A 16,328-nucleotide genomic window follows, 5' to 3' on the forward strand; every position below is an offset into this window, starting at 1 on the left:
CGACCGGTGAAATTCGAAGTATACATAGGCGCCCGCAAGGGGGGGCAAGCTGGGGCATTTGGCCCCCCTGGCTTTTCAAAAATATGTTTTAAATTGAATGTTTACAGATAAATTACTATTTATTATATAACAAATCCTAACATTGCCCCCTCCTAAAAAAATTTCTGCGGGCGCCTATGGAAGTATACAAACTATTTAATGGTTAAAAAAAAGTTTGTATACAATTCAACATCATAAAACCGCGAAAATTCAATATCTACGGAAAAGATTTGTTTAGTATTGCCCCATAGATTATAATCTAATATATTACAGCTTACATTCATACAACGAGTACTTATTCAATTTATACGGCCTATGTGTATTTTTTGATGAATACTTTATTATAGATACATAAACGTTGATAACTATGAAAATTCAAGACAATGACAAACAAATTTTCAATCTGGCGTTGGCAAAATTCATCGGGTTCTATCAAGTCGTGGACACCGAAAAAGTAACATTTCTAGGTCGTCACAACGTTCGGTACAAAATCTTCGTATTTCTCATTGTTTACGAATGTCTCATAGCGGCGATATTGTTGTTGAATTGTTTGTATTATTCCGAAAACAATCCAACTGAATTTATACGCTATACCGGGTTTGTAGTAAACATGTTTTACGCATCCTACAAGATGTACATTGTCCTCAAACGCACAAAAGACATATGGGATTGCTTATCAATTACACAGTTCGACTTCACGTCATACGACCACCGAGACCGGCGTATAATACTGGACTTGTGGCGAAATCGTTCCATCTGGTTCACGAACACATTTGTTGTATTTTCTTTAATAATGTTAATCTTTTATACGGCATGTCCGCTAGCATTTAACGACACGTTTATAGTGATGAAAAGTCGTGACGGCTTGTCCAGTAACTATCGTCTGAACGTGGTCAATTTGTATTTATTCGTCCCGGAAGAAGTTTATAACGCCTACTTCAATATATTTCACATCATCGAAACGTTTGGAATTTGCATTTTTGTACTTTTCATCGTTGTTTTTGATACTATTGTGATGACATCGTGTTTGGCATTATCTTGTCAGTTGCATATGAATTCCGCTGCTTTCGAATCAGTTGGACATACATCCGTAGTTGACTCCCCAAATAGTAAGTACATCAATGTGCATACATTGGAGACATTTAAAGTAAATATTATATAACCGAGGAAAATATTTTTTTTTTAATAGTTTTAAGTCGTTAAAAAACAAAAAATCCTTTTTTGCTCATTGTCATTTCTTATTTTTTTTTTTTTTATTGACAATATAAATTTTTTCATTTTTCATTCCAAATCAGAATATTTTAAGGAGTATTTTGAAGTATAAAAATTCAAAATTGAATTTTTGGCTAGTTATTTATGAGTTATAACTTGATAAGTAGGTAGTTTAAGTTTAGATGAGCGATGCAACCCTGTATTATATTTTCAAATTAGGTATGAATTAGGTATTTTATAGCCTAACTAGCGTAACACCGCACTAGCGTAGTTTTCCGTAATCTATTTTTATTTTGTGATAAGATACTTTGTTCATTGTTGTACTTTTGTTGTGTTTTTGTACTAGGAACAAGCTCATAAGAATTACATTTATAAATATATTATTGATTGGTTATAAACAATTATAAATTATCCTTATATATTTGAATATTTGATACATTTAAAAAGTTTCAATACATAAAATTTCATATAATTTATTACATTTTCAATGACTATACAAATACAATAGTGAATAGACTCCAGCGGTTCCCCCAACCCATGTGGCGCGAACAACATTGTTCTGGACCGTGAACCATATACCTAATATAAAATATTATACAAACCTATTTAAAATAATATTATTATATATTTTTGTTATACACTTAATAATATTTAATCAATATTAACTACAGTGTACAATAAATGTACAATTAACGGTATCGAATATTTGAATGTAGTTTTATCTCATATATATGCATGTATAATATGTATTATATATTACAATTATATGAATATGTATATAGCTAGGTGTATCATTATAGTGGCCCTCTAAGATTTTTTTACAAAATTGGTATTCCTAACAACTAAAAAAGTTAGGAACCGCTGCAATAGACAATATTTGTTATTTATCACTACGTAGTACTTAACAATTATACCCAAGCGGCCAAGCTCACGCTTCTTTGATATTTTACCGTATTGTTGATTATAAGATATACAATTATTCAAAGTACATACTTACAATGTATACTGTATAGGTTATTCTTAAAATATATTATTTTTGTTTAGATAATATTGATAACAAGATGAAGTTACCTTATGAAAATATTAATGGAATAGCTATGTACAATAACTTAAAAACAATTATAATAGACCATCAAAATGTTCTGAAGTAAGTATTACGGATTTTAATTTCTATAAGTATAAAAATATATTATTAATTTTTATCTTTCATTCCAAACTTTCATTATTAAATGATATAAATATTATACATAAAAAAATAATAATTTCAAACTTCTGGTATAGATGAAAAACGATGGATCATACATGTCTTATTGTATGATGCGTGTTTTATTTTTAAATAATTATAATTAATCTTTTTTTTTATTTAGGAAATATGACGAATTTCTATCAATATTCAAACCAATAATGCTATTAGAAATATTTGTCTTGTCGTATTCAATCATTATACTTTGGCTCATTTTTCTTACGGTAGAAACAAATATAAAAAGAAAAATAGTGTTCAATAACAATCAGCATTTAATTATTTAGATTAAAAGAAACCTAATTTTTTAACATTTTATTTGTGTAACTACTATAGCTAGCTAGTTTGCACATAATTATGATTTTTTATTTATCACTATGTAGAAATCATTTGTGATTCACCAAACATGATTTAGTGGGTAATGATAACTTGAAAGCTGTAATAATTTATAAAAGTAGTTCAAGTATAATTCAAGACCTGGAGTTAGATATATTTTATATTTTTGTAAAAAAAATTAAGGGCTATTATTTTTCATATATAAATAAATTAGTAATTGAAAAACTTCTGGTAAAATTTTTGAATTAATTACGATGAAATTAAAAAAAAAAAAATGTTTATACTAAATAATTCAATGTAACTCTATTCTTATTTTAAAAACAAGTTTGTATCACCACAGAACACTCGTTAAATAGTAAAAACAGTCTCAATATAGTAGGTATATTTAAAAATAGTTATTTAATTATTTGATTAGGTATACATCTAAAAATGTCAATAATCAGATTTTGAATAAATTCAGTATTAAATGAAAACAATTGGATAAGCATGTTTGGTGAATCACTGTGTATAGTTAAGACTTCAGACAATTTATCTCATTTTTAAAATTGTTTAAAATATTTTCAGAATTTTATCGTAGGAGAATTTACAGATTCTAAGGGAGTGGCATCGATGCAGACTTGTTTTGCAATTCCTTTCTGTATTATGCAAATGTTTATGTCATGTTATGTATTTGATATCTTACACAATAAAGTAATTAAAAATATATATAACTAATTAAAATTATATTTTGTATGCGTAAATTACAAAGAAATTACGTATGGTTACAATTTTACGTAATTTTCATTTTAATATACATCATACAATATAGGTACATAGGCATTGATATTTATAAATTCATTTTTTATTTATAGTTAGTTATTTTTATCTTTATGGTTTTCATCACCTTTTGTAACAGTAAAAATTCTTTAGTATATTTTGTGGTATCAACGTGTATTCAGCTCAGACAGCTGGGCACTTATCTATTTGAAATTTTTGATTTTTTTTTCTAAAAATACAGTTAATCTTCCATAATATAATGAATTTCCTTAACGAAATTGTCTGTTTAACAAATTAATTTTGAAAATCATGACCTTCATTGAACAATGAAGATAATACCTTTTTGTAGTACATAAAGATACAATATACATAAGTAATAATATAATATTTAATAGTGTGTGAAAATAACAATATTTAGAATCAAATTTCCGTGAAGATGTTAAACATATTTTCTAAAGTAATTTGTTATAACGTATATAAAATACAGCATAATAACAATATGACAATTGACTATAGACTAGGTAGTAATAAGTAAGGCTGGGCATTAACGAATAAAAAGTTAAAATTAAGTTAATACGTTAAGTTAATTAACTCGTTACTTTTTTTTGAAATTAACTTTTAACTTAACAAGTTACTTTTTTTAAAGATTAATGTGTTAACTTCAAGTTAATTTTATTCAAAAATATTTAAATTAAGTTAATTTTAGTCCAAACAATAATACAAATTTTTGAATAGTATTTTTAGAAAAGTAGGTTTTTTGATAGATAGTTTATACTTTGATGTATCATTTTAAATTTCTTCAGTTATTTTCTTGTGCATAAAGAAAAACTATCTAATATAAACATTATTATTGTGTCTGGAATTTTTTTTTTTGAAAATTAGAAAATTTTAACTTTAAATTAAGTTAAGTTACTTTTTTTCAAAGTTAACGCTTAACTTAACGAGTTAACGCAAAAAATATGAGTAACTTTTAACTTAACTTAACTTTATTATGTTAAAATAACTTAACTTAGCGAGTTAAAAAAATTGTTAACTTGCCCAGCCTTGGACTAAAGTAACTGCAGTTTGCAATATCTATGGTAACTCTTTATTGTTTTAAAGCGTTGCAGTTTACTTTTTTGATCTTAATTCTTAATTATATAATAATAAATAACAATAATAAAAGAAACCAAACCAAAAATTAGCATTAATAACTATAGGTTGTAGGCCGTAGGTAAGTTAGGTTAGTAAAGCAAGTATACTTGCTTATAAGTACATAAATTAAAGAAAAATTTAAAATGGCTCGAGTAAAATATATAATTTTCATTTTAAATGGTTCCTATATATTATGTATATTGAAAACGATTTATAGTATTGAAGCTATATTGTAAATTGTAAGTCGGCTGTGTTTATAAATGCTGCAATATGCATGTATTGTATAAGATGCTAAAATGATTGTGAATTAAGTACTCTTTTTTTTTTATATGTTTTTTTATAGAAAGATTCTATGACATTCGCGTTGTACAGTTGTAATTGGACAGAATTCGATATGAAATGTAAAAAATTGATTTTGTTAACAATGGTAATGAATGATGCACATCACCAAAAATTACAATATACAAGAACGAGAATTATTAACTTGGAAATATTTTATCAAGTATGTTTCACATCATTGTCATAATTATTATAGTTGAATGACATAACATCTATCTAGTACGTATATTATTAAGTATTATGTTGGCAGTAAAAATTGTTTTCCATAATTTTTATTTTTTAGTAGTAAATAGTAATTTTTCCTTGCTACAAAGAAGTGAACTGTGCAGTAACCTGGGAATGTTCTGAATCTTTTTTATATTCTTAGCGAAAGCACGTATCTATTGACAAATTAATTTACAATTATGTCAGTGCTGTTTGAGATCTTGTTGTGTCCCTATCAGGATACAAAGTAGGAAAAATACTTTGATCTTCAATTTTGGGAGTAGTTTTTAATATCTAGTTGAATATAGTAATTGCCTTGGTACTTTTGATAGGAAAAAAAAGTAAGCAAAAACAGGAATTTATACTCATATTCAGTTTACGAAAAAATCGAATTAATTGGTTGTAATTCAAAAACAAATAACCATTGTTATTTGAAATTTTCATAAAATATTAAAATAATTTTTTAACAATTTATACACATTGGCGTTTTCGAATGTTTTTGATGTTTTTCTATTTTATTTATTTTATTATTTGGAATTCGAAATCTCCTTACTGTATACAGGTGCCATAGATTCATCTGCTATAATGATGGTGGTGGGGGGGCAGTGTGAAAAACTCAGTTTTTACATATATTATACATGCGTATAAGTTCTTAGTTGCTTATTTTTTTACTAATACATAATGTAACTAATTTTACGTCCAGTATAATCCTTTTTATTCTGTTATTTGACTTTGAACGGAGTGGTAAATATATAATTAGTATGTATAATTATAGTGTATAATTAGTATATATATAGGTATCTGGTATATGCATTTATCATTCGCGTCATCCTCATGTATATAATTATATTAATATCAATGTTAAGACAGTTCCTTACAAAAAAAAATTCTACATAAAAACTTGGACCACTTTTTAAAAACTATACAATTTATGCCAACTATCTATTATCTCCCCTTCAGCTCATCCTATTGTTATTTATTTCATGTTATATCTGTGAACAATCTGCTTCTTGGAGTTACCGCACTTCTTCAGAACAGAAATTCATTACTTACAGAATTTCATTACTATGCGATTTTTTTTTTACAAAATATCAGAATATTATTAGGTACCTATAGGTTCAATTTTCATTAAATGTTTTATTTTATTACAGACTTTGCGTGTTTGTTACTCAATTATATCCGTGCTAATAAACTACAGAAACAATAACTGATGTTATTTAACCGATTTTGATCATAGTTAATAATGCATTATACAATGCATAGGTATAATTAGAAAAGTATAAATTAAAGCACTAATTTATGTATTGTTTTAACACATTAAAAAAAATATTGCACTGTGAATATATATATTAATTTAGTAGCTATAACACATTATTATGTTTATATTAAATTAATGAAAATCGTAGATTAATTAAATTTATTGTACAATATTATGTGTTTTAATTTCTGACACTTTTTAGAGTTGAAAAAAGCTTAAATCATCAACTTCGAGAAAATCTTCTACATTCTATCTTCTAAGTTTTAGTATTATATGTTGGATCAAATTTAGGGAAGGGCTACAATTTTATAAGTTACACAGACCTAACATTGATAGGTAATAAGTTATAACTGAAATAATATAATATTTGGGGGTTAGCTCCACCCTAGCCCCACATTATTTCGCTTATGATTTCGTAGTATTTTTAAAGAATTAATATCATGTAGAAACTTTAAATAGGTATACCTACTCCATTATTACTTAAATTACCATTTTCTATAGGTGCTCAATGAATTTTTAAAATGTTTTAGCTAAATTGAAGGTCTGGTACGGAATTGATTCTCGAGCCCGTTTGAAAAACAGAACGTTCTAATGACCCTAACCCCGGCCGTAACTATAGGTACTTAGTTCCCCCTCGGTTTTTTCCTCTGTTCAACCACTGAGCTGGTTCTACACACTGCCCACGTTGGTTTTACGAGTAATATATAAATTATTACAATCATTATAACATTTATAACATATCACAATTCACATGTCATAATAATATAACAATATAAAATCATAAGATATGAATATAATTATTCTTTATAAATCTAAAATCAGTGAACACCGATGACACCGCAACGTCGCTGTAGTTACACACGTGCGCAGAGACGTATTTAGGAATTTTGGACCCCAGGTTATCTAAGTGCCATTACTTTTTTTTATCACCCAAATGACCTAGGCACCGTATTGTACTAAAATGTTCTCCAAAATTTCCTGTCGGGGCCCAAGGCCCCCCTAAGTATGTCACTGCACGTGCGCCTAACGACCACCGTTTGTATATATACACACACACACCTACATGAGTATAATATGTTCATTTGTGACGGGTTAAAATGTAGTTATGTTAAGATGCCATATACTACAGTAAAAAATTAAATACTTTTTTGATTATGAATTTTGGTAAGTATCTATTTAATTATTATTATATTCAGCACATCATTCGCCAACGACCATACCACGTTGAATACACCAGTTCTCGTCCGATCACTGAAGTTAAGCAACGTCGGGCGTAGTTAGTACTTGGATGGGTGACCGCTTGGGAACACTACGTGCCGTTGGCTTTTTTTTGGCGGTTAAAATAATTTAAATATTTACAATTTTATATAAAAAAATATGTTCAGCTATTAGCTTTTAAAAGTATAATTAAATTCGTTGACTATTAGACGGTAGAAAGTTCGCTGGTCAGCTAGTATATTTATATTTTTAAATGATTTATTCAAGCTGTTATTTATAGCTACAGTCACAGAAGATAAGGTGGTGATTTTGTTTGTTGGTATATAACATTTGAATACATTAATAATGTAATGCTGAATACACAATATAAGTATATAACACATTAACACAGCATAATACTAAAATTACTGATGAAGTAGAAGAGAAATAGGATAATACGACATAAAAAAAACAGTAATCTATTACTAATTTCTTCTATTAGTAACATTCGAACAAATAAAGAGCAAAGCACAAACTTTGAGTGCATTAGCCGCTAAGAAATGCAATATTTTAATATTTAATATCTGTTGTCGTGTTGATCTTACAATTAAAACGGAATGTTAGCGGTCCATTTTTCAATAATATAAAATCATTAATTCATATTTACATACATTTTTGAACTGTTAAGAGTAACAGAGTTTGGGGTATTCAAGTACTTTTCGAATATTTTTTATTACTAAGTCGGTCTAAATTTTAAGCGACCTACCGAGTTCAACTCGGTAACTAGCCGGGCCATCCGGGCCTGGTGGACCGTGATATAATATTAACTTAATAATTAAAAATAGTGAATTTAAATATTTCGAAAATATCAGTTGTTTATTTAAAATTTATTATTGTATTATTAAATATTAATTATTAATAATACCTTTAAGCTAAAAACTAAATATAATTTTTTTAGATGAAATTGTAAATATATATTTTTTTAAACACCAAAAAAAAATGCCAACGGCACGTAGTGTTCCCAAGCGGTCACCCATCCAAGTACTAACTACGCCCGACGTTGCTTAACTTCAGTGATCGGACGAGAACTGGTGTATTCAACGTGGTATGGTCGTTGGCGAATGAAGTGCTGAATATAATAATAATTAAGAATCCTGGAATAAAAATCCCTGACCCAAGAAAAAAAAATCCCAAGATTACATTACTGCATTACATATACAGGATGATTGATTAAGCGTAAAACACTCATTATTTCCAAAAGTATTCATGTTTTTGAAAATATTTTTTATCCTTATAATTTTTTAAGTTTTTTACTTTTTTGAATGACAACATAGATTTTTAATTTCATATTCCAAAGCAGAATAATTTTTTGAGTATTTTGGTACATAAAAATCGAATTTAGGGTGAGTAGTTTATGAGTTATACGTATTAAAGTTTAGCTGCGCGGAGTGGAGTGGTACGGGGTTACCCCGCAAAAAATTTATATTAATTATTATTATTTTTGTATAATACATTAAGTATTAACTAGCTATCAAAAACCTACTTTTCTAAAAATCTCATTAAAAAATTTGCACTACCTACCTATTCTTTGGACGAAAATTAACTTAATTTAAATGTTTGAATAAAATTAACTTGAAGTTAACACATTAATCTTAAAAAAAAGTAACTTAGTTAAAAGTTTATTTAAAAAAAAAGCAACAATTAAATTAATTTAACGTTTTAACTTAATTTGAACTTTTAATTCGTTAATGCCCAGCATTGAAAAAAATAATATAGATATATATATATATATATTATATAATAACCTGAAATAAAATATTACGTCTTCTATAAAATTTGTTATAACATATTTTTTATATATTATTTTTTACTACTATTTCGCTACAGAATTTATTTAAAATTATTTATAACATTATATAAAATAATGATTTTTTTATTTTTTGACTGAAAACTATAATATATAGTATACTTATTTGTAATTACATTTTTTTTTTTTATTACAGAATTTATTTAAAATTATTTATAGGTACCTAATATTATATAATATATTGATAACTTTAATATTATAGTATACCTATTTGTAATTAAATATTAAAATCATTTTATATTGTGGTTGTGAGTAATATTGTAGGCTGGGGATTTTTATTCCGATTACCAATAATTAAATACCATAATGCATAACATATTATATGTGTATCAAATAAGTATTCAAATTTTTATCATATAATTTGTAGTTAAAAAGTGTTAAAAAGTATAAATATTAAATATCTACTATGTAGGTAGGTATATAATACAATATATATCTTTTTTTTCTCATGCAGCGTCGTTTATTAAGAAAATAAATATACAATATATACACATTTGATAAGCCCTCAAGGGACCGGGAGTTACTTTCCTCAGCGAGAAATGTGTATGCGTAAAACATGAGCCCAAGTGAGTGATCACTGATCAGGTAAATACAATTTACATGGGTTTGCACGGGACATACCTCGCAGCATCCTCTTTCCAAAACATAGAATTAGTAATATACGTACACAGCGTAGTGGCGAAGTCTTCTCGAACTGACTTCGTGTTGCCCTGGACATCTCGTTTGGAAGATCCGACTAAGCAAACGTTTAAATAACGTTTTCATCATTTTCGACTAGACCGATTGTTGCACCGGAACGTTTTAAAATTTCGCTCACGGGTAATGACTATCATAATAAACGTAACCTCAAACAAATTATTATCTACTATCCAGCCCACAATACGCGTCGGTGAGTGATGATAGGCGATAGCGGGCCGACTGTCTCACCGAGTTAAACATTTAACCTCGTGTTCAGAACTGAGCGAGTACTGCTGTACTGCAATTTACTATTTTTACAGTATTTTTTTATACGGTACGACACTGTGGACCACAGTTGTGTTTTAAATAATCTTATAAATATTAAACATCAAACACGATCGACGACTATAAATATATTGGACATTTTCGACTTAAGTTTATAATTATTTTTATTAATTACATCTTCGTGGATGATCTAATCGCTCAATCACAAATTCCCGCTCTCTTCCAACGTGGGCATTTATAATTAAGTACCTATCAAGCGACGGTTGTTTTCCGCGAGATTATCACGTACTAGTTTTGAAATCTCCATTCATCGTTTTTGTAAGTATGTTCAGATCAGTATTATTAAATAATTTACTTATTACTGTAAGTATTAATTCGTTTTTGTGTGTTGTTTTTATTTCCATAGCCATCCATAACAGCGATGAGTACCTCTAATGTGAAAGTAGAATTGCCGGCTGAAACTAAAACCATTGAGATCGAAAAGGATACCGAGGTTTCTCCAGTAGTGGACGTAAAAGTAGAATTGCCAGCTGAATCCAAAACCGAAAATGAGACAGTGGTTCCTGCTGTAGCCAACATACCTGCAAAACTCGAGCAGAACATTGTTAAACAACTAGGATTTTACTTCAGTGACACCAATCTACCTTATGACAAGTTCCTACAAAATGAGATTAAAAATGATGATGGTTGGGTGAAAATCGATGTTCTGTTGACATTTAAAAGATTAGCATCTCTGTCCAAAGACCCAGCAGTGATTGCACAGGCTGTCAAAAATGCCACTGACAGCATTGTGGAAGTATCAGACTCCGGTGATAAAATCAGGCGCAAGGTAGACAGTGCTGTACCAGTAGCCGATCAAGAGTTCTTAAATGAAATGATTGCGCGGTCTATTTACTGTAAAGGCTTTCCTAAAACAGCTACAATGGATGAATTGCTGGAGTTCGCTTCCACTTTTGGTGATAAGATTATTACAAAAGTAACACCTCGAAGACTCAAAACTAAAGAGTTTAAAGGTACCCTTTACTTTACATTCAGTACCAAAGAAGAAGCTGAGAAGTTTTTGAAACTAGAATCTGTTAAATACAAAGATGTTGAACTGGAACGCAAATGGGAAAAAGATTTTCTTGAAGAGAAGAAAAAAGAATATGAAGATAAACTTGCCAAAAAAGATCAGAAAATTAAAGCAGAGACAGAGAAATATTTTAAAAAAGGATTTTTACTTAAAGTTGATAATGTGGACGAAAATGTTACAGTCGAAAGTATCAAAACTATTTGCTCAGGATTTGAATGGCAAGTAGCATTTGTGAAAATAGTCGAAAATGAAAAATTAGCTTGGATTCGATTGAAGCCCGTGAAAGCTGCCAAAGATTTATTAGAGGAGGTCGCAGATAAAGTGAATGATCTGAATATTAAGTTCTCATTGCCAGATGAGGAGGTTGAACAAACTGTGTTGAATGAAATGACTAAGGAAATGAAAGGTTTTCTCAACATGAAAGATAAAATGAAAAGGGAAAAGAAGAGGAATAAAGGAGGGAAAAGGTATAACAAGCGTAAAAATGACGATGGCAATTCTAATAACAAACGATTTAAAACCAACGGAAATTAATTTAGTTATTTATTATGTATATTTTTTTTTTTTATACAATAAGGACCTAAACATGTTTATCTTTACTAACTAAAATTAAAGATAACCTATTATAATATTATCAAAACAGTTTTATTATTCATATAAAATATTTATGTATAATAAACACATACAAGAGCATATTATCTAAAATGCGTGCATTGCTGGAGGTTTTTCGTACTCTGGTTTAGCTTGACGCTCGCGTTCATTTTGCATTGCTTGGACTCGAGACATCTACAAACAAGAAATTCTTAAGTAATTATATCACCATTTACAATGGTGATTATATATTTCTATTTAATTTAAAGGTAATATATATTTATAATGAACAAAACTGTACAAGGTATAGTAGAAAAGTCGTAAATACTTATATTTAAATAAAATGATTAATTTTGATTTTTTATGATTAATCATAAACTTAAAATACAAAATATAGAAAATAGTATCATAATAATAATAATAAATAATATAATATAATAATAAAAAAAAATAAATATATATATAATATAATAATAAATAATATAACTGCACAATAAAAATATTTAGAATTAATACACTCAGTCTGAAGAGAAAATGGAATAGAAGGAATTGAATAACTAATTTGATTTTACCTAATAGTTCTTTTGTATTTTAAATATTTTGTTTGTGAGTATATATTTATCAATCAATTTTATAAAAAATTATTGTTCAAACCTTTGAAAATTTCTATACAAAAAAGAACAATTTTTTTTTAGACAACATATTTAACCAAACTAAAGCATATTATACCATACTTTATAATTATAATATTCAGATATTGCTTTAATATTGTCTTTATTATAAATAAAGATATTTTTAATTCTGACTAAAGACTGTCCTATGATTTGGTGATTCAAAGTTTAACATTTGTTAGGTACCTACGCCTAATTTTTAAGTTTTTGCTTACCCCAATTGTTAACTAAATGGAATCTAATTTTGGTCATAAATTATACATATTTAAGATGGTATCCAGGCTGAAATTTATAAATTACGATGGACCATGGGTTGTTGCAAACAGTTCAACAGTATAAGGAACATAAGAATCCACCAAGCTTGTAAGTATATGCCTTAAAAAAGCTTGATTATGTATGCAACTATAGGCACTCCTAAAAATGCTAAATATATTTAACAGTACAAAACCTAAATACGTCCATAGGACATCCTTATGTAATAAGAATATTATGTGAATTTATTTTTAAAATTATTAAATGAACTGAATCAAATCTAAAATTTTGATTTTAAACTCTATTTAAATGCATTTTATAACTTATCTCACAATACTAATAATTCAGATTGATTTTTTAATCAAATAGGTGAAAAATGTTTTCCATCAATGGTTATACAATCTGAAGACTTAAGTCTGTTAGATAAATCATAGTTGAGGTGATATTATTTTTTTCAAATAAACAGAATGGTACTCAAATATTGTATAATTTGATTATTTAATGTGCAATATGGAGTTCTAAATTTTTAGCAGTGGTTAATTGGGGTTATCTAAAATCTGAATGTATGGACCAAAGCTAACTAATGCATTTGGTCATAATTTCTTTAATTTGATATTTAGTTCTGATGGTACCATTCCCAAAATTTAACATTTTACCCGGTACTGGTTTGTTATAGCCCCGCCGCGGCGGGTGAAAACTTTATAGCCCCGCCACTCAGGTTTGTTATCGCCCCACCATTCATATAACAGTAAATACATCAAAACTAAATAATAGTGATCCGTTTGAAACAATTTTAAAAGATATAACAGAATTTTGGGAATCACATAAAGCATAAATTTTTTTAATATTAATTTTTTTTAAATCAATAAATAAACATTTTTAATTATATAACTTTTTTATATTAATTATTATTCAATTTTTTTTAAATATTTTATCAATATATCGTCAATAAATATACATTTTTAATTATATCACTATTTTATATTTATATTTATTCGATGTATTTATTGTTATATGAATGGCGGGGCGATAACAAACCTGAGTGGCGGGGCTATAAAGTTTTCACCCGCCGCGGCGGGGCTATAACAAACCAGTACCTTTTACCCATATGGCTATACTACAGTAAAAACATTTAATTTGTGAGTTAATGTACCTGTTTATCTCTAGTGCAACATTCTTTGAAATCATCATAATACGCTTGACATACTTCCATGCCTTTCGGATAACCATACGCTTCGTAACAATTCATCAATTTCATTTCAAAATCTGCACAGCGTACGCCTGATTGAGCGGTTATAAGTGGACCGGTGAAATCGGTTATGGGATTGCGGAAAAAGGGACTCAGAAATGCCATTTTCTCTTAGCTAAAAAATCGAAAAGTGTAAAGTGATATCATCGTGTCTGAACTCTTAGTATATACTTACGGTGCTTGGAACGAAGCCGAATCCGATGACAGGAAAAGTTATTGAATAATTAGATAAATTTTCGTTTTTTTTATTGCAAAATGGAAATTAATATTAATTTACTAAATTTTCTTTCCAAATACTTAGGCTTATCAAACATCATCAAATTGTTATCATACTTATCACAGTAAAATTCTTAATAACCGTGTGCAGAGGTCACAGCCAGCAGAATTGTTTTCTTAACAGTTGCGCGCCAAAAGTAATGTAAAAAATGAAATAGTATAAAATAGTTATTGAGTATACAAACTTACCGATTATAAACTAAAAATACATATTGTGTGTTATTGTTTTATAAATTTTTAAAAGAAAAACTATCAACTGAACTGTAAGCCTAGATAACATATAAAACTGAACTTACTGTAAGTTTAAGTGCACTTCCTCATTAAATTGAGGAAAAAAAATATATACTGTGAACTGTATAAGACAATAATGTAAATTTAAATTCAACGATCATGCAAACATACATGCAACATAGGCAACCAAAATGCCAAAAGGATACAAATTTTAAATATTAAGATGTATGTGTATCAGAAGACTATGTTTTGTTATATTTTATGCTATGGACATTTATTTCTAAAAATAGTTGATATTTCATTATATTTGTATTAAGTATAACAAATACATTTTTTAATTTTCTGGTTATTCTCCAATACTATCTCAACCTTAAGGAAAGTCGTCTTCAAACTGAAAAATCAAAATCTACACCGACAAATCAGTTCATGTTCTGTTCACTCTTAACAAAAAAAAATTATTCCTACTCCCTTATTCTAAGAAGTTCCTATCTCCTCCTTGATTTAAGTTAAATATCTAGGTATTATTTTAGACAAAGGATTAACCTGGGGGTCCTTACCTCAAAACATAGAGCAATATTACTCATCATTACTAATTTAAAAGAGGGTCATTGAAAACTAGATCCCACTTATTACGCTCTGTACTAAGATCCAAACTTCCACTTCATAACAAAATAATTATGTATAAGTTAATGCTAAGATCAATTTGGTCATACAGTGCCCAAATATGGGTTGTACTAAACCAATGCAACTAAAATAAATCAAAACCTATCAATCGATTAGGAACTTATTTTTCATTTTTATACCTATATCTTTAAATTTAATACCTAATTGTGAATACACTTAAATATAAAAAAAATATTAAATATTTGCTTAAATAAAAATAAATAATTTAAAATTAGTCTCAATATTTTTTTAAATGTCATAGTAAACAATAATACAACCATATAGTTGATAGGTATTGACATTTGACATAAGGTTATAAGACTTCTGAGCAAGTATTTTCTTAATTACATAAAATAGTAATCAAAAACTTAAATCTTTTGAGTTTTCACCATGGATAAAATTAAATATATCTACTATATTTTATTTTTAGTTTACTATTTTGTTTTCTAGTTGTTTGTTTACAGAAAAACTCAAAATAGTTAATGGTCTTGTACAGTTTACAAGTGACAATAAATCATTTTGGAATCACATTTATGGAAATTGTGTACATGGGCCCTAGATTGACCATTATTAAAAAACGTATTTTAGAGTACAATAACAACCCTAATGCCTATTTAAACATGACTTTTTGGTAGATTAATTTTTAAATATAAATGTATAAAATGCTTAATATCTTATTTTTATACTATTTCGTACTAAATTTAAAAAAAATGTGGTATGCAACATATTTAACCAAAGCCATTCTACAAAATATCTAATTTTATTAATATTTTAAAGT

The 16,328-nt window shown here is 27.7% G+C and overlaps 3 protein-coding genes and 2 non-coding genes across 6 annotated transcripts; 3 read left to right on the top strand and 2 right to left on the bottom strand.

Moving 5' to 3' along the window:
- The first annotated feature begins 115 nt into the window (after positions 1-115).
- On the top strand, positions 116-7,016 carry LOC114120053 (uncharacterized). Its single transcript, XM_027981838.2, has 6 exons — positions 116-1,148; positions 2,296-2,398; positions 2,619-2,718; positions 3,392-3,517; positions 5,061-5,219; positions 6,412-7,016. The coding sequence occupies exons 1-6, from the start codon at positions 407-409 to the stop codon at positions 6,469-6,471; spliced, it is 1,290 nt and encodes a 429-aa protein (XP_027837639.2). The 5' UTR covers positions 116-406; the 3' UTR covers positions 6,472-7,016.
- A 708-nt stretch (positions 7,017-7,724) lies between these two features.
- LOC114120061 (5S ribosomal RNA) lies at positions 7,725-7,843 on the top strand. Its single transcript, XR_003592077.1, has one exon. It is a non-coding gene; the product is annotated as a 5S ribosomal RNA (ribosomal RNA).
- An 872-nt stretch (positions 7,844-8,715) lies between these two features.
- On the bottom strand, positions 8,716-8,834 carry LOC114120062 (5S ribosomal RNA). The gene has a single exon (XR_003592078.2). It is a non-coding gene; the product is annotated as a 5S ribosomal RNA (ribosomal RNA).
- A 1,634-nt stretch (positions 8,835-10,468) lies between these two features.
- LOC114120004 (la protein homolog) lies at positions 10,469-12,257 on the top strand. 2 transcript variants are annotated; one of them, XM_027981761.2, is made up of 2 exons: positions 10,469-10,867; positions 10,952-12,257. In XM_027981761.2, the coding sequence occupies exon 2, from the start codon at positions 10,967-10,969 to the stop codon at positions 12,149-12,151; it is 1,185 nt and encodes a 394-aa protein (XP_027837562.2). In that variant the 5' UTR covers positions 10,469-10,867; positions 10,952-10,966; the 3' UTR covers positions 12,152-12,257. The 2 variants fall into 2 exon arrangements, with proteins under 2 accessions (XP_027837562.2, XP_027837561.2); XM_027981760.2 differs by having other exon boundaries at positions 10,469-10,863.
- LOC114120005 (NADH dehydrogenase [ubiquinone] iron-sulfur protein 5) lies at positions 12,144-14,721 on the bottom strand. The gene is made up of 3 exons (XM_027981763.2): positions 14,556-14,721; positions 14,285-14,495; positions 12,144-12,403 (listed from the first exon to the last, which is right to left on the bottom strand). Exons 2-3 carry the CDS (start codon positions 14,483-14,485, stop codon positions 12,317-12,319), a joined length of 288 nt encoding a protein of 95 aa, XP_027837564.2. The 5' UTR covers positions 14,486-14,495; positions 14,556-14,721; the 3' UTR covers positions 12,144-12,316.
- Between the last annotated feature and the right edge of the window lie 1,607 nt (positions 14,722-16,328).

The sequence above is a fragment of the Aphis gossypii genome, chromosome 3 (assembly GCF_020184175.1).
Source record: "Aphis gossypii isolate Hap1 chromosome 3, ASM2018417v2, whole genome shotgun sequence".
Taxonomy (NCBI): Eukaryota; Metazoa; Arthropoda; class Insecta; order Hemiptera; family Aphididae; genus Aphis; species Aphis gossypii.